Source organism: Hirsutella rhossiliensis (genome assembly GCF_020360975.1).
Source record: "Hirsutella rhossiliensis strain HR02 chromosome Unknown scaffold00002, whole genome shotgun sequence".
Taxonomy (NCBI): Eukaryota; Fungi; Ascomycota; class Sordariomycetes; order Hypocreales; family Ophiocordycipitaceae; genus Hirsutella; species Hirsutella rhossiliensis.
Window position 1 is genome coordinate 7,574,003 of NW_025408668.1, and position 18,576 is coordinate 7,592,578.

At 35.5% G+C, this 18,576-nt stretch overlaps 1 protein-coding gene across 1 annotated transcript; it reads right to left on the minus strand.

Moving 5' to 3' along the window:
* Positions 1-12,165: 12,165 nt before the first annotated feature.
* HRG_02610 (reverse transcriptase (RNA-dependent DNA polymerase) domain-containing protein) lies at positions 12,166-16,680 on the minus strand (the record flags this gene model as incomplete). The annotated part of the gene is made up of 3 exons (XM_044861081.1): positions 12,166-12,207; positions 15,175-15,567; positions 16,210-16,680. The coding sequence occupies 3 exons, from the start codon at positions 16,678-16,680 to the stop codon at positions 12,166-12,168; spliced, it is 906 nt and encodes a 301-aa protein (XP_044724714.1).
* Between the last annotated feature and the right edge of the window lie 1,896 nt (positions 16,681-18,576).

The following is an 18,576-nucleotide window of genomic DNA, read 5'->3' on the forward strand; positions in this document are numbered from 1 at the left end:
GGGCGCGAGATATATCCTTCTATTCGAATTATTAGACTATTAGTATCGATAAAGCGTTCGAGGGCTTAGTTTAGTAATGCCTTCGTTATAGCATTAGCTAGGTTATCTGCACCGTTAATCTAACGAATCTCCGTAATCTCCCGTTGCTCGTATAACTAACGAAGGGCTATAATATCGATTATTAATCGTTTCTCCTTCGTCGTGCCTAGTTTAATAAGGCATTCGTAAAGGGAATATAAGTCCGTATAGACGATAAGAGGGATAGAAGGAAATCTAAGGCGGTCTATAATTATCTTTAAAGTCGTTATAAGCGATATTCCGATATCGAATCCGTTAACTATCCCGTAGATCTCTAAGGCAAGAACGCTGCGGGTAATATATTTATACTTAGTCGAACTCTAATATACGATATTGCCTTCGATCTTAAACTATTTATCTCTATTATTAGTCTCGTTAACGAGCGTAATAACGAATCCTAGCTAGGAGGATAGGTCCTTATTATTCGTAAAAGATCTATCGGTAAAAATAATAAGCTTTACGGTAGCTAGATTAATTAGCTTATACGTAAGGCCTCGTTATTAATAATCTATTTGCTATTGTAAGCGCTTATTTAGGATAGTATAATCCTTATTATTAGGGGTTTAGATTTAAGCTATAACTAAGATATCGAATAAAGCTTCGGGTTAATAGATTAAAGCAACGTATAATCCTCGGGCTCTTTCCTAGACATAGCGTTAGTATCGATTAAATGCTTTCGGGTTAATAGTAGTAATCTTAGCTACTTATCCCTTCCGCTAAAGTAATAGGGATCCTATATCTAGTAGGGTTAGTTTTATACTATTAAAATTAACTATTGTTCCTAAGGTTATCGACGTCTTTAGCTTTGCTCGAAATTATATATCCTCGAGCTTTTCTTCTTTATAGGCAGAAAAGCTATTAGTTCTAAGCATAAGGGTATTATTAGTCTATATTCTAATAATGCTAAACGTATCGGGGTCGGTATTTATAATTAAAAGGCAGGAGTTATATATTAATATAGATATATTAAGGTCTTAGATATAATATTGCTAATATATACGAAACTAATAGACTCTAGCTTCTATAATACCGTATAGGGGCTTAATAATACGAATAATCGTTCCTTTAAGGTATTTACCTTATAGTTTAGTAGGTAAATAGGTTAAAATAGTCTAGAATAACTTAGTATAGGATTATAGGTATGCCTAGGTAATATCGCGGAGTAAGAGGGTTAAGTTATTGCTTTAAATAAGTCCGGGGGCGATAGCTAGAATAAGTCTTTAACTAATGCGTTAAATTATCGGGGATTATATTAATAGGGTGGTCTTCTTAAAGTCGCTATATCCGTAAATAATAAGTCTCGATTTTTCGTACGGCTTAGTATCTTTGCCTTTAACTTTACGAACTATTCGGGAGCGAAAGATATAAAGGTTGCCGTGAATTATTTAATCGTATCGTTTAAAGCTAAATATACCTCGTCCGATAAGGTTAGTTATCTCCGTATTATCGGAATCTTCGAACGGGGCGCCGGGGGCAGTAATAATGCCTTCGTTCCTAAGTTTAATAGATAATCTATACGTATCTTCCTCCTTTTAAGTTATTAAACTTTAGTCTAGGGGCAAGGTTATTATAATTAAATCCTTTAGCTTATTCTTAGATCCGGGTAGGCGTTCTCTCTTACGGGGTGCCGGGGGGTTAGGTCGGGCAGGGGTTTCTTCTTCTTTCTAGGCAAGGGCAGGAACTTAAGGGATTATAAAGTTATTACGTAGGTACGGCTATATATATATAGAACGAAAGACTTAGGGGCCGTTAATTATATTAATTATAACGTTATAACCGTTAATCGAAGCGAGTTTAAAAGGTCCTTACTAACCGTCTTTCTCTCTCTAAATACGAACTTTACTTTATAGCGGGAGCGATAAAGCGTTAACGGCGGTCGGTCCGTTACGCGTATAAAGGGCATCTTTAACTTTTCTTTATACTAAGAGCTAGCGTAGTGTTTTTATCGCTTTCTATATTACTGCCGACCTTTTAAGGGTTATAGCTAAAGGCGGCGAATCTATAGTAAGGCAAGGGTACGCGCTAAAGATAAGCAAAGTTAGTATAATTCCGTTAGGTCTAGCTATATTATTAATAGCTTTTATAGCTATTTATAGGACTACGTTAGCGGAAGTAAAATTACTAATTTCTACGTATAGGATATCGTACGCGCGTTAGAGAGGGGCATAATATCTTTTAACTTTTCTAATAGACTAATGCGTCTTAATAGGCACTTAAGAGCATTTAATCCCTATAAGTTTTGCCTCTTAGCGGAACTCTATTAAAGCAAAGTTAGTCCCTACGTTATATCGAATAGTATTAAGGGGTCTAAGGTATATATCGATCTAGAGGGTCCGAAGGGTCTCCTATATATCCTTAGCTAATATTAAGGGTAGGAATCTTACTCCTTAGAAAGTAGTAGCTACGTCTACGATATATAGAACGGGGCGTTACGGGCTTCCTATAACGACCGGTATTATTCCTAAGGGATAAACCTATCGAGGGGTTTATATTAGTAGATATAATAGGGCGTGGTCTAAGTAATAATAAGTATATTACGTTAGTAATAAGTCGGAGGTCGTAGACTATAGACTATAACTAGGTAATTAGAATTAGAGATAGAATCGTAATAAAGATCTATATTAAAAGCTAGAGAGCTATCTATCTAAAAGAGTAAAAGTAGGTAGCTATATATACTTATAGAGACTATCCTTAGATTATAGGCCTAGCTATAATCCCTAACGTTAGATCGTATAGAGCGTAGTAATCCTATTAATCCTAGATTACTTAGATCTCTACGATCCCCTTAATCCTATATCTATTAGATAGTCGTACTAACTATTTATCCGTTAGACTGTGTTATATACTTAACGCGGTCGACCGTTAGCGGCCTAGTAGCCGTAGTCGTAATATAATATCTCCCCTCCTTTTAGTCTTATCCGTAAGACCTACTATAGCTGCCTTAGCCGCTATATATAAATATACCTTTATTACGTCGTACGTAAGTATATTGTTCCTTATTTCTTTATCCTTTTAGGATATACTACTAATAGTATATCTAGTCGTATATTAAAAAATCGTTCCTAAAAAGCCTCTAAGCGCGCTACTCTTACCGAATATATCGACTTAAGTAGAGATCCTACCGATATACTATATACTTAATGTTTTAAGGCGAAGAAGACGAATTATTAAATAGCCGAAAATTCTTCGCGCTATAATAATTATATTACTAATAGTCGTCCCTATTATAATAGTATTTTAGTAGCCTCTTCTTATAGGTATCTTTTAATTCTTTCTATACGTAGTAGCTAATATATTTCTTTTAGTAACTAAATTATTAACGGAGTAGCGTAGGCTATATTCTAAAGAGGAGGAAGCTAAGGAAGCTTTATTAAAGCTTTAGGTATAACTTATAAACCTTTAGTCGTAAATATCTATCGCCGTTAATCGTTTAGCTCGTATTTAGAAGATTTAGAATTATATAAAGGAAAAGAGTTCTAAGTTATTTCGTCGTAGTATCTAAGAAGTAGATACCGAGGATAGCGTTTTACCTACGCTTAATACGTATAAGTATTAGGTAGTAAATAACTTATAATCGTTAAGCGTTCTTAACGAGGCGAATTAGTCTTCGTTTAGTATTAGCGAGGAGTTTATAGATCTTAGTCCTTTAATCCCTCCTAAACCTTCTAGTAAAATTATTAAAGTAAAGAGCTATAATAGGTTAAGTGCTTAAGTAGTTCCTAGGTATTTTCTTTTAGTTTATATCCCTTCTACTTAATAAGGTATTCTTATTACTAACCTTATTTTCTTATATCTAGTATTTATTTTACTTTATATTCTTAATTATTATCGACATCGATTTTTTCCTATAGTTTAGCGTTTCGTAGTACTAGTTTTAATAATAAGATATAAAATATCGGGTATATCTATATTATCGTTAGTAGTAAAAGTTTATAGTTAACTTTTAAAATAGTTTTCTTAACTTTAAACGGTCTAAGTTTCTTAAAATCTAATTTATTACTTAGTCGTTTTATTTTAATATTTCGTTATATAAGGTAGACTATATCTCTTTCTTAAAAGATTAGTCCCTATAATCTTTTCTAGTTATAGTAAGTAGATATTTATTCTTTAATAAATTAAAGTTCTTATTATATTTCTTTATATAGTTTTTATAGCTAATCTACTTATAGTATCGCTCGTTCCGCTTATAGTCCTTATTAAGTAACCTTAAATACTTCTAGGTTATATCTATAATTAGTATATATTAGTAAGAGCTTAGTTATTTCTATAACTAAGCTATTATAAGCTAGTTACGCTATTAGTAGCTATTTAACTTAATTGTTTTATTCGTAGCTAATATAGTATTATAAATATTATTTAAGCGTTTAGTTAAGTCGTTCCGTTTATCTATCTATTTATAGGTAATAAGCTATACTAAGCTTATATTTTATCCCTAATTATACTATAAGAGCTTACTAAAATTTAGCTATAAATATACTTCCTTTATTAAAGATAATCTCGTTTAATAGTCTATAATTACTAATAATTATTTATAGGAATATATATACTAGCTCTTTTATATTACTTACTTCTTTATATAGTAAAAAATACCTATATTTCGTTAGTTTATTAATAATAACGAATATACTATTATACTTAGCGTTAGTTATAGGTTCTTTTTATAGTAGTAGCTTTATAATATAATTAAAAGCTATCGAATCCTATAGTTTCTCTAGTACTAATAGCGGTTATAATTCTCTATATAGTTTATATCGTTTAGTTTTACTTTATATATAAAGTTTATATTCTTTAATAACTTATCGTACTACTTCTTTAAGCTATAAGAAGTTATATTATCGTTTAATCTATTTTATTATTCTTTAGATTCCTTAGTATCTATATATTAGATATTCGTATATATCTTATATAACTTTATCTTATAATTCTAGTAGTATCTAGATTTTATTTTTATATATTAAAACTTCTAAATATTCTATATTATATCCGTTTAGTGCTTTATATTCTTTTATTTATTTTAGGATCTTTTAGTATATTAAGTCGTTAAGTTATACTTTAAATATTATATTTAGCTATCGTTATTAGTAGTTCCCGTTTTTATTAATTTCTAGGAGCTATCCTTTTACTATAGGTGCCCTTATATTATAGTTACTTTATTAACTAAGGGTATTAGCTCGACCGTTTTCTATTCCTTTTCTATAGATTATTTTATAGTTAAATTCTAATAAGTATTCGGCCTATTAAATCTATCGTCCGTTTAACTATTATATAGTTATAAAGTATAAGATATTTTTATAATCTATATAAACCTTAACTTTATACTTACTTCTAAGAAAGTAGTATTAAAATTCCTTAAAAGCTTAAATAATTATAAGGAATTCTTTATCGTAGATAGGGTAATTAAGTTCTACGCTATATAGCTTCTTTAAATAGAATATAATTAGTCGTAGTCTTCCTTTATTATCTTTTTATCCGATTTATACTCTTAGAGTAAAGTCTAATATATTAGTTTTAAGTTCGATTTATTATTCTAGATCGAAGGTAGTTAAGACTAGTTCTTATATAATCGTAGTTTTAATATATTTAAAAGCTTCGTTAGCTTTATCGTCCTATATAAATTCTTTTTCCTTCTTTATTAAGTCGTATAGTAGTACTATAATCTTTTCGAAATCTTTAATAAATCGTCGATAGTAATTTATAAATCCTAGGAAACTTTATATATCCTTAACGTTTTTTAGCGTTAGCTATTCTTTAACTAAGTTAATCTTATCTTATTATATTTATATCTCTCTTAGTAAGATCGTATATCTAAGGAAGTCTACTTCCTATATATAAAACTTACTTTTCTTTAGTTTAACTAGTAACTTTATATTCTAAAGTACGCGGAGTACCTTATAGACGTATTCCTTATATTCTTCTAAAGTATCTAAGAAAATTAGGATATTATCTAAGTATACTACTATAAAGATATTTAAGTATTCGTATAGGATATTATTAATTATCTATTAAAAGGTAGCTAGTATATTTATAAGTCTAAATAGTATTACTAGATATTTAAATAGTCCGAATTTCGTTTTAAAGGCTATTATCTATTTACGTCCTTTTTTTATATATATTAAGTTATAGGCGCTTTTAAGGTCGAGGGCTATAAACTATTTTTTACTATATAGTCGATCTTATAGTTCCGATATAAGCGGTAATAGTATTCGGTCTTTTATTATAATATTGTTTAAGCGTCTATAGTCGATAACTAGTTATAGCTTACTGTTTTTCTTTAAAATAAATATAACTAGGTAGCTTACTTTAAATATTAACGTTTATATATATCCTTTTCGTAGATTCTCGTCGAGGTAGTCGTATAGCGTTTATAGTTATTTTTCGTTTAAGTTATAGATCTTATAAAACGTTAGCGTTATTCTATCCTTAAGATAAATTTCGTAGTCCTATTAGCTATATTTAGGTAACCCTATCTTAAGTTCTTCCTTAAAGAGTTTATTATATTTCTAGTATTTCTAGGGGATGTTTTTTATTCTATCTTATAGGCTTTATTCTTTCTTTTAAGAGCTAGTTTCTCTTAACTTAAGCTCTTTATTAATTTATTTAAGGTCTTTCCTTAAAGTAGTAATAACTCTTTAGATCTTTATATTATATCCTTTATTCTATTTATATCGGATACTAGGTTATATAGCTATATTAGTTAGTATATAAGTCTTATTAGTCGATTTTATTATATCTACTAGTTCGGTTACTATTTTCGTTTATATTACTAAAGCCTATAATAATTTACTTAAACGGTTATCCCTTTTATCTTATTTAGTAGCTAAATTATTATAAAATTTTACTTTCTCTTAAATCTACTAGTCTTAGAAACTTATATCTTCGTTTTAATATAGCTAGCTAGTTTTCTAGTTAATTAATAGGTTGCTCTCCTATAGCTATAAAAGCCTTAATATAAAGTTATATTCTTTAATATCTATAATATTAAAGTTAACTTATTCGTCGTAGCCCTAAATATTAATATCGAGGTAATTAATCTTTATATTAATAATTCTATTATTATAGTTAAAGGCCTCTCCTTTAATATTTATAAGTTTATATAGATCTTTCTTATATCTCTATATAAGTCGGTAACGATTAACGACTCTAGGTAAAATATAATTGCTTATTACGCTATAGTTTAAAAGTATATATACGTAATATCCTACGATTTAAATATTTAATACTATTTAGTTACTATAGCTTACTATTACTATATATAAGGTCCTTAGATCTTATTATATTATACTAGTCTATAGCCTTTTTATAGATAGCATACCTTGTTTTTTACTTAGTCCTTATTTATTTCGTCTATATATTCTTCTTTAATTTATTACTAGTATCGTTTCTTTATTCTTTCGTTGCGTTAAGTTATTATTTAACTTAAGAGGCTAACTTCTTATAACTAGTTAAAGATTTCTTATTTCTTAACGCTATATCGTTTATACTAAGTCGCTTTATAGTTAATTATATAGTTTATATTGTAATTCTATTTATTTTTATACTAAAGGTCGAGTTTTCGTTCTATATCTTTCTATTTTATATATAGTTTATCTACGTTAATTTTTCCTTAGTTAAATATAGCCTATAGCCTTTATATATATTACTAGTAATCTTTTAGTATACCGTTATATCGTTTATACTATACTTATACTTTTTTATATTTATAAACTCTATAGTTTAAGTATACGTATTTATTATAATCTTCTTTATTATATTTAATTCGTTATATAAGTCTTTAAAAGATTAATAGTTTAGATACCTTAAAGCGAGTAGCGCTATACTATTCCTTTATTTTAGCGTATTTATAGATTTTATATATCTTTAAAAGATATCTCGTTAATAAACTATAATTATCGCGGTATTTAAGTAGCGTGCTATAATTAGGTTTTAATAATATAACTTAGTTATTTAAGTAGCGTTAATCGATTTTCTAGTAGTTTAGTTTTATACTTAGGTAGGGTTTCGAAAGTACTTATCCTTTAAACCTAACTAAGAAGGCGTCGTATTATACCTTTATCTAGAAGTATATTATATAATCTAGGTAAACGTATAATATCTATAAAATATACTTATAGTACTTATAAGTAAGTAGTATTTATAGATCGTCTTTAAATTCTCCTTATAGTTACTATTCTCGTTATAGAGCTATAAAGGTATCGACTATAGCGATAGCTATAGTATAGTCTCCTTTATATAGTACCGGTTAATATCGAATTAATATAGCTTATTAGTTTTCCGTAAGAATTTAAGGTATTTATTAAGTTCTAATTTTAAGTATTTCTTTAAATTCTTTAAAGTATAGAGCGTATTCTTTAATCGTAGTATTTTCCCTTAGTAATAAGGGTAGTAGTATAAGTTCGTTCTTATCTTCTATTTCTCTAAGTATTTCTTATTCTTTAAAGCTTATATCGTCGATACTTCGTTATTCCTCTTTAAGTTATTATCTAAGTTTTATAAGTATAAGAGCTATATCTATATCTTCTTTATTATATTACTTATAGACTACCCGTTATTATTATCGATTTTTATTTCGTATATCCTTCTAGAATCGTTTACCGTTTTTCCTAATCTAGTCTTAAGAGACTCCTTTAAGATAAGGGTATTTTAGTTCTACGAATTTAACTTATTTCTATATTTTAAGATCCCTTCGTTATATTATTATAAGGGTCTTCTTTAGTAGCTTTAAGAACTATCTAGTACTATTCTTATCGCTTAAGTATACTATATATTTATCGTCGTAGTATACGGTCTAACTAAGGAGTTTATACTTTAGTTCCTATTTATTAGTAGCGTTTAAGTATTTCTTACCTTTTAAGGCTAGTACTTAGTAGGTTTTCTTCTCCTTATAAGGTTATCTATATTCTTTAAAGTAATATCTAAGTTTCCTATAGTTAAAATACTTTCCTTTACTTTTCTATATTACTTTTAGGTCTATCTTACTTAGGTTAGTTATATAGGTATAGGTAATAGGAGTTTCGCGCTTTTTTTTATAGTTAGCGCGTTAGTTAAAGTTATTCCTATAAGAAGGGTTCTAGTTTCCTCTTCCTTATTTCTTTTCTTAGCGTCGTATATACTATCTATCGTTAATTTATACTACTATAGTAATATAGTCCGAGAGGTTATTAGGTCGATTTTCCTTATAAAGTTCGTCCTTAACTTCTTCTTTAAGCTTATTATAGAATCGTAATATAAGAGGTTCGTCGTCCTAATTAAGCTTTAAGGTAACTTATCGGAACTTTATAGTATAATCTAATACTAAGATCCTTTATTAGAGTTCTCGAAGTTTTTATTTAGCTTCTTATTCCTTATTAGTTATTCTAAATACCTTTATAATAGCTTCTTCGAATCCTTAGAAACTAGTAAAGACTTTAATAATCTTATTATCTTATTATACTAGTTAGTTATCGAGAAAGTCCCTTATAATAGGTCTAAACTAAGCGAGTGCCGTTCTAGATAAATAATTTCCTATATAGAGTACCTTTTCGACTAGGTCTAAGAGTTTAGTAGGGTAAAACTAATAATAGGCCTTAAGTTAGGTAAGAAAGTCTTAAAGCGTGCTATAAGTACCGTTAAATAGTCCTAGCTATTTTAGTTTAACTACTTCTCTAAGGTCCCTAACTTATCCGTTACCTCCTATATTCCTAAGTAACTATACCTCTTATTAAAGGGTAATAATCTCGCGTATTATATCCTAAGGCGATATAGTAGCTCTAGAGTTAGTTAATCTAGTTTACTATATAGGTATATTAATAGTTATAATATTACTTAGAGTAACGCGGTATTATACTAAATAAGAGCTTTTAATATATAATAACCGGTATTATTCCTAAGGGATAAACCTATCGAGGGGTTTATATTAGTAGATATAATAGGGCGTGGTCTAAGTAATAATAAGTATATTACGTTAGTAATAAGTCGGAGGTTATAGACTATAGACTATAACTAGGTAATTAAAATTAGAGATAGAATCGTAATAAAGATCTATATTAAAAGCTAGAGAGCTATCTATCTAAAGGAGTAAAAGTAGGTAGCTATATATACCTATAGAGACTATCCTTAGATTATAGGCCTAGCTATAATCCCTAACGTTAGATTATATAGAGCGTAGTAATCCTATTAATCCTAGATTACTTAGATCTCTACGATCCCCTCGATCCTATATCTATTAAATAGTCGTGCTAACTATTTATCCGTTAGACCGTGTTACGTGCTTAACGCGGTCGACCGTTAGTAGCTTAGTAGCTATAGTTATAATACTTCCTAGGTATATTATATCGACGATAATTTCGTAGTTAAATTCTTAGTTATCCTTAAGGGTAAATTTAAAGCGTCTTAGGGCTTATAAGTGCATTTAATAGTAATAGTAGAACTTAGAAATAGTCTCTAATATATCTATCGAAACGTCGCTATAGCCGGCTTACTTTAAAAGGTAATATAACTTAGGGACTGCTAGGTATTTAAATCGTCGGTAAAGTATACGAATCTTAGTCTTTATAAGAAACGCGATAGAGTCTTTAGCCTTTAAGAGAAAGAACTAGGGATATCCCTATTTATAGGTAATAGGGATACTTATTTTACTATTAGTATAATAATTAGTATATTCGTATAAGGAACGGTGTTCCTACTATAAATAAAGCAGCTATAATATACTCTCCCGATTATATAAGCTAATAAGTAGTATATTAATTATAGATAAAATCTTATCCTATAGAGCAAGAATCACTCGTTATTTTGCATGTTATTATACATTAAACGGGTTGCCGGTTATCGTATAATCGGGAATCGAAGGAACAGAGCTAGCTTAGAATACTAGCTAAGACCTCTTAAGAACACCGGCACGACTAACCTCCTTTAAACACGAATATTAGTAGAACCAAGATACTTCTAGATTTACTCGAGGTATCACGGAATTCCCTAGTCTTAGGGCTATACGGCAGCCTAAATCTAGTCCCGAAAGGTTCTTCTATTCAGCTATAATTATCTATATAAAACAGCATATCCGCTAGTAGATAGATAGAGAATTATTAACTTTAACACCTCTTCTATATACTAATATACTACTAATAAATTCCGTTGAAAATCCTACCTTATACTCCTTCTTCCCCTCTATTACGTAGTCTTACGTGATTCCTTAATTTCCTAAAATTCCGCTTTTGCTTATATACCTTTAGAATTTAATAGTGTTTATAATATTATTAAAATAGATTCTAAGACGGTCTATATCGGCTAAAGAAAGTAGGAAAGGGGTAGGAGTCTAAAGGATATAGAACGTGATCCTTCCGACTAGTGTTTTAAGGGCGATAGAGCTAACTAAGTAAGTAGCTTCGCCGTTACTAAATTTAATAGTAGCCTAACCGGATATAGAGCTGTCTAGGGCTATAGAGGGGTCTTCTCGTTATAAAGTAATATACTAAGAGTGACCGGCTATAGAGACTTTTGCTGCACCTATATTAATTATAATGCCTTAGAATTTATCCTTTAAATAACGGTTATTAATAATAAATTAGGAAGCGGGAATAGTAGTTTAATCTATTTAGTAGACGTCTTCTCTAGTAATTAAATAGTTAAACGCTTGCTAATAGAGTATTTAGCTTACTTGCTACTATTCGGGGTGATTGTCGGTACCGTTATCGTTTTCTTCCTATATATCGTTATTATTAAGGCCGTCTATCTTATAACCTTCGTAATCTAAAATATAGGTTATAAAGTCTATAAATTATACTCCTATAAAGTAATAATACGTGATATATTAATCCTTCGCCTTCTACCGTTCTTCTACTATATATTTAGTTAACTAATAGGCTTCTTTTCCGTAAATAAAGCACTTCTTATTCTAATTGCGATTAGTATAACTAAAGCCGTAATTACTACGGCCTTAGGGCCTATAGCTTTCACGGTTATAGCTATGCCTATATCTACGATTAGGTCGTTATCCTAAGTAGCTATATCTACCTTATCCGCGGTTATTATTATATTAACGATTAAGGTAGTACTAATGCTATAAATCTATATAATTAAATAATTCGTTAGTGTCTTAAGTAAATTAGGAAGCTATTCGGCGGGCAAGATAGGTTTTAACGGAAGATCGAAGATCTATAAAGAGCGTCTCGATTATTTCTATAGGTTTAAAGAGGGCATATTCGAGTTCGGGTATACTACGGCATATATTAATAAGCATTATACGTAGAGGGATATCTCCTACGTAGTTTTTACTAAGGGCTCGTTAGTATAACTAAAGCTTATTAAAGAGCAATTAAAGTATATCGTAAAGGGATTTATTAGTATTTTCGGTATAGAGCTTATTAAAAGTAATTATAGTCTAGTTAGTATAATAGTAGATATAGTTAACTTCCGTGTTAAAGTATTATTTAATGCTATCGTATGCCTTTCGAAACGTTAAGGTCTATTTAATCTGCTTAATATAGTATATTTAGGCTCTTCCTATAAGGATCCTAGGGAAGAGGGCATAGAATTTATCGGGCGTGGCTTAAAGAGTATAGTATATACTTATAAAGATCCGGACTTTATTATTAAGAAGGTCGTATAGTTCTCCTATATAGTTCTTATCTCTAACCTAGAGCTTAGCGAATTTCTATTATAGCTCGGCGTTAACGATCCTATTTACGACTTTATCTAGCGGGATCCTTATATACGCCTCTAAGGGGGTCGTTATAGGGTTCGTCGGGGCTATTAACGACCTTAGTTTAGTAGGCTAAGCGGGTATAGTAACTACTTAGACGATCTCCGGGTAGTTAAACCGGTAGGTTATTAAGTGAGCCGTTAAGCGCGCCTAGGGGTCGAGGTTAACTATTAGGAGTAAAGTTAGAAGGGGAGCTTATATTAAAAGGGGGTCTTCTATATCCTTCGGTTCGAGTGCTATAGCGGTAATCGAAGTAGCTATAAAAGGTTACGGTAAGGCTATTAGTATAGCAGTAGCAGCAGTAGTTCCGTGTAGGGTAGGAGATCTTCGTACTAATACCTTCTGCCTCCTATATACGCTAGTACCCTTATCGAATGTTATCTCTTTAAAATCTTTAATAGGCTAGTTAAGTAGGTTTTTAATAGTCTATAAGGAGACAAACTACTTTATAATCGAGCCGTTACTCCTTCTAGTATATATCCTCGTCGCTTTAAGAGCTATCGCAGTATTCTCCTATAGGTCTTATCGGCATTCTCCTATATTTCTTTTATCTACCCGTTAAAATGTTCTTAGAAGTAACTTAGGATCTTATATCCTTAAAGATATATATTAAATTATCCTTTTAATAGAAACCTTACGACGTATATTATAATAGCCTCCTTATCGTCGTCTAGCGTAACGTCTTATTCCTAAATATTAACGTTAATTTGTCTATATAGGGTCTTAGGGATAGCTATATCCCTTATTAGGTCTTTAAGCTAATTAAGCTAGTCGTCTATATCTTCCGCGGTAATTCTCGCGAAGAGAGATGCGAGAAGTGCATAAAAATGCACGAAGGTGAAATTGGGAGTAAGGGGTAGGACAGGCAGGGCAGAGATGTTTGAATCTTGCGGGGGCAGCAATAAAGGTAGGGGAGTGATTGTTATATTTCCTTGATTGTCCTTCTTTCCTCTATCCAACGCCCCTCTTTATACCCGTCTAGCATCTCAATTAACAAAGAAGATCCTGCTTAAAGAAGCCACTAATGTCCTTTCGACTACCGAGCTTTTTGCCGGTTTTTCCCCTCCTTTCCAGCCGTTGCCGGCACATCCGTCTTATCTCTTCGCCACCTCCATAGGAAGCCATCGCCACTTCTGCTTCCCCTCATGCCCCCACCCTCCTTTCTGCACCTCTTTTCAGCTCCTTCTTCCTTCTTCCACACCGGGTGTTTTCAGCTTCCTTGGTCCCTCTTGCCAAGGGATATCTCCGAGAACTGCGAAATCAGGCCACGCTTCGCGACACACCCCCTTAGCTATGGCCTGCCCCTTAAGGGCATAGCTAATACGGCTTCGGGCTGGTGAGCGTATAGAGGAGGTCTTAGTCTGCACTTCTCCCCTACTCGAGAAATCCGGGTTTTGGCCCCGGGCTCTTTTAGACCTACTTTAGGAAAAGGGGCCTAAGGAGGAAATCAAGTCCTGCAAGAAAGGGGGTCTTTAAGAAGAACAAGTCCCAGTCAAGCTAGGGGCCCTCCTTTAGGACAAGTCCTAATTCCTCTCTTCGGCTGCAGACGTCTCCTTCCTCCTGCGTGCCATTAGCTCCTCTCGTAGACTCTCAAGGCGGGCTTCTAAGGATAGCTTCTCTCGAACGTCTTCTAGCCCAATTTGCTGTAAAAAGACAGCTAGCTTCTGCTTCGGCAGGGGCTTCGTAAGACCGTCGGCTTTCATCGATGCCGTTGGAACCCAACGGACGGAAATAAGTCCCCTTTGGACCTCTTAGCGTAACCAATGCTGGTGGATATCGATATGCCGTAGCCGGGTCGACAGCTTACTGTTTTCCTCCGTAAGAATTCGTATAGTCTGCGTGTTATCGCATTCTATAGCTAACGGGGACGGAATTTGCAGTCGTAACGATATTAGTAGCCGGCTAAGGAAAATCGCTTCTTTTGACGCTTCTGAAAGAGCTAATAGCTCTGCCTCCGTGCTTGATGTAGTGACGGTAGCTTGTTTCGAAGCTCTCCAAGCAATGGTTCCTCCAAAAAGGGACATAATGTACCCCTGTGAGCTCTTTCTGTCTAAGGAATTGTCCGCAAAGGACGAATCGCTCGAACAGAGGAAGATTTCGGCAGCTAATTTCTTCCTTTCCTGCCCTCCTAGGCGCAGACCATATGATCTCGTTAAATAGAGATAAAGGATAGCTCTGTCTGCTGCTTCTTGATGCCTAGGGCTAGGATTCTGGTTGTGCCTAGCTAGCCGGGAGACCGTAAAAGAGATATCCGGTCTAGTAGAAATAGCTGAAAAAAGCAGGGAGCCCACCTTCTGTTGATATTGGTGTTTCTCTTGCTCCCTGGCTTGAAAGGACGGATCAGGCAAAAGCTCTTCGTCTAACATAGGCGTAGAGGGAAGCTTCTTATCGAGGGAATTAGGGAGGAATTTATAAGCGACCTTGTCGATATAGGCGTCTTGGGTAAGCCAGATAGTCCGTTGGGACCTATTCCTAAGGATTCGTATCCCTAGGAACCACTTTGGCTCCCCTAGCCTGGTCATCTTATACCTTTGTTGTAGGCCTCGTATAGCCTCCCTAGCAGCAGCTTCTTCCTCTTTCGGGTACGCCCAGATAATGTCGTCGACGTAGAAGAAGACCGTGATTTTATCCTTCTGCATTATACACGGTTCCTGAGGGACTTTCGTGAAGCCTAGGGCTTCGAGGGAACCTGTTAAATGCTGTTGCCAAAGAAGGGGTGATCTTCGTAGTCCGTATAGAGCTTTCCTGAGCCGTAGAACCTTTCCTGGCTGTTGGAAGCCTGGTGGAAGGCGCATATAGACAACTTCTTCTTCCTCGAGTGGGCAGTTAACAAAGGCGTTGACTGCATCCATCTGATCGAGCTCGAGGTCGAATTCTGCTGCTATAGCTATAAGGGTTCGAAAAGACATCCCAGCTAGGGTGGTTGCCCTAGTAGGTAAATCCCCTTTTTCCTGTTGGTTCCCGCAGACAACTAGCCGGGCTTTGCACTTTTAAAGGAAGCCGTGTTTATTAGTCTTATAGATAAAGACCCACTTGCAGCCAAGGACCTGTTTTCCTCTTGCCTTTTCCTTAAGGACCTCTTCGAAAGACCCCATTTCTTCGTGTGAGGCTAGGTGGTCTTTCTGGGCCTGGAAAAACTAGTCTCTAAAGGGGTGTCTTTCTAGCTGCTTCTGGTTTGCTGGTGGGTCCGGGAGGTCTCTTTTGTGTACCTTCCTTGCTGTTAGTGGCTTGAAAAGCCGGCCTGCTGTGAACGCTCCGTGGGAACCGTCTTCTATTGGCGTTGGGTAGAAGTCGGAAAAACGATCGAAATAGGGGAGAGGTTGGTCTTTATTAGTATCCGTATCGGGCCCTATACCTTCCTTTGCTTCTCGAAGCAGGGATAAAAAGGCAGCCGGGTAATCCTTCGAGAGAGGTGCCTTTCCCACCCCCTTAGGGGTCGAGACGGGAAGACTGACTGAAAAAGCTGCTTCTAGATCTTCTTCTTGTTCCGTAAGAGGAGGCGTAGGGAGGTAGGCGTATTCTAGCTCTACCGCTTTCCTATAGTCTCCTTCTTCGTCTAGATCATCTGATCTAGCAGCTTTCTCTTCTTCTTCTTCTTCGAAGTCGGCGTTATCCTCGACTGCTTCGACGTCGGTTTCTTCTTCCGTTTCCTCGTCTAGGACCTCTTCTTGAGACTGTTGGGAAGGGGGGATTTGAATCTTCTGAATTAGCTGACGTTGTGAGTGTAAGAGGGGCTGTTGATCCCTCTTTCCGTCGAAGAAGCTAAATTCGTCGAAAATCACATCCCTAGTCGAAATAACCTTCCGTAGAAGAGGAATCCAGATCCGGAAGATATTCGTAGAATTATACCCGACGAGGTAACCAACAAAGGCTCTAGGATCAAGCTTTCTTTTCTTCTTCCTTTTTAGCTGTGCATCGGCAGTCATTGCGTATGCCTTGCAGCCGTAGGCACGAAGGTGGGCTAGCGAGGCCCTCTTCTTCGTGAAGAGCTCGAGGGGGGATTTCCAGTCTGTTCCTTGGTTTAGTCCCCTAGGGTCCTTGGGGTCCCTCGGGGTCCGGTTCCGTAGGTAACAGGCGGTCTCAACGACTTCCCTCTAAAGGTCGTGTGGAAGCCTTGCAGCAAGTCTCATCGTACGGGCCCTTTCTATCACAGCACCCCCTGATCTTTCTGCCCCTCCGTTCTGGGCCTGGGTATTTGGTGCTGACGGGAGGGGTAAAATGCCCCTTTTTCGAAGCCAATTTGAGATATCCTTCGTAAATAGCTCTCCGTCAGACCGTATCTTCTTTACCTCGTAGCCAAAGTAGGATTTCATCCAGTTAACGAAGTCCCGGAGGGCAGACCAGTTGTGCTTGCTTAGGTAGGTCCGTAAGAAATAGGGGAAAACCATCCCTGAAAAAGCGTCTGTGAAAAACATTACCCTGACGAAGCTTTCCTGATCCCTAGAGACGTCGGTCCAATCGACCCAAATTTCCTCACACGGCTGGTCCGGCCGTAACGGCGTTCGTCTGGAAATTCGTCTCCTAGTCTTTCCTTGGCCGCAGTATTCGCATTCGACGGTCTTTGGGCCCCTTATTCGTACGCCTTGTTGTTGGCCTAGCTTATGCAAAGCTAGGGGGCCCGGGTGACCAAGTCGGGCGTGCCAAAGAATGCCGTCTCCTTGGGCTGCTGGAAGAGGGTCCTTTGTGTTAGACCTATTCCTCCTAGCAGGGAAAGCTGACTTCTCGAGAGGTTCCTTCCTAGGGATAGGTCGGAATTCGAGAACAAATTGACCGAATTTTTCCTCGATAAGCCCGATGGTCTGATTCTTCTGGACTAGCCTCGTAGGCTCAGACGTCGTATCCTAGAAGATTCCTTCCTCTCGAAGAAGGCGGAAGGAAATTAGGCTCGTTGAAAATCGAGGGCAAAAAGCTACCCTTTTTCTTCGAAGAATTCGTATAGATCCGTTAGGTAATTTCATCGTGAAATTCACCCTTCCGTATCCCTCTATCCGTACGGTTGATTCCCCGGCAATAAGATATTCCCTTCGTGCCTTCTTAAAGGACCGGAATCGTGAGAGTGTATTGCAGATGTCGAGGGAAGCACCCGAGTCAAGGATAGCTGATTTTCGTAGGGGATAGTTAGAGGGTTCTAACGGTTGGTCTTGGCCTTGTTGATCCGTAGGGAAGACGAAGGCCGGATTTGCTATACCAACGATTTTTCCTCGAATTTGCGGCTCGAATAAGGGTAGCGGCGTTATTAGTTGCTATTTCTTAGCAACCCGAATCTCGTCTATTTTCTTCTGCAACGAGGGATCCTCCTTAAGAGACTGTTGTATCGTTTCTTGTAGCCTCTTTGAAGGGTTGAATCCTTCGGGTCGGTTTTCCTCGAAGACCTGCCAGCATTGTGATAATCGATGGCCTAGGGATTTGCAGGCTAGGCAGCCGTTTCGTCTGGTCTTTCGTTTCTTCGAGGAATCCTCGTCCCGATCCTGAAGGTCTGCTTGAAAACCTCCCCTTTTTACCCCTTGTTGCTGATTTTGACGAGGTTCGATTTCGACTAGTTCCCTGATTTTTCGACTAACGGACTGAAAGGTCCATTGGGGGACTAGTCGGGCCGGTCTGACTGACGGGACCGGGGCCGGGCCCGGAGCAAGAGGCGGAGCCGGGGCCGGGCCTAGGGCAGCCGTTGATGACGGTGTTGATGCTCTCGAGGGAGGAGGAGCCGAAGGAGCAACAGCCGCAGCTGCAGCAGCGGGAGCCGCAGCAACAGGGGCTGCAGCAGCTGCAGGGGCAGCAGATCGAGCCGTCTGGGTCGAGTGCTGGCCACGAAGGAATAAGACTGC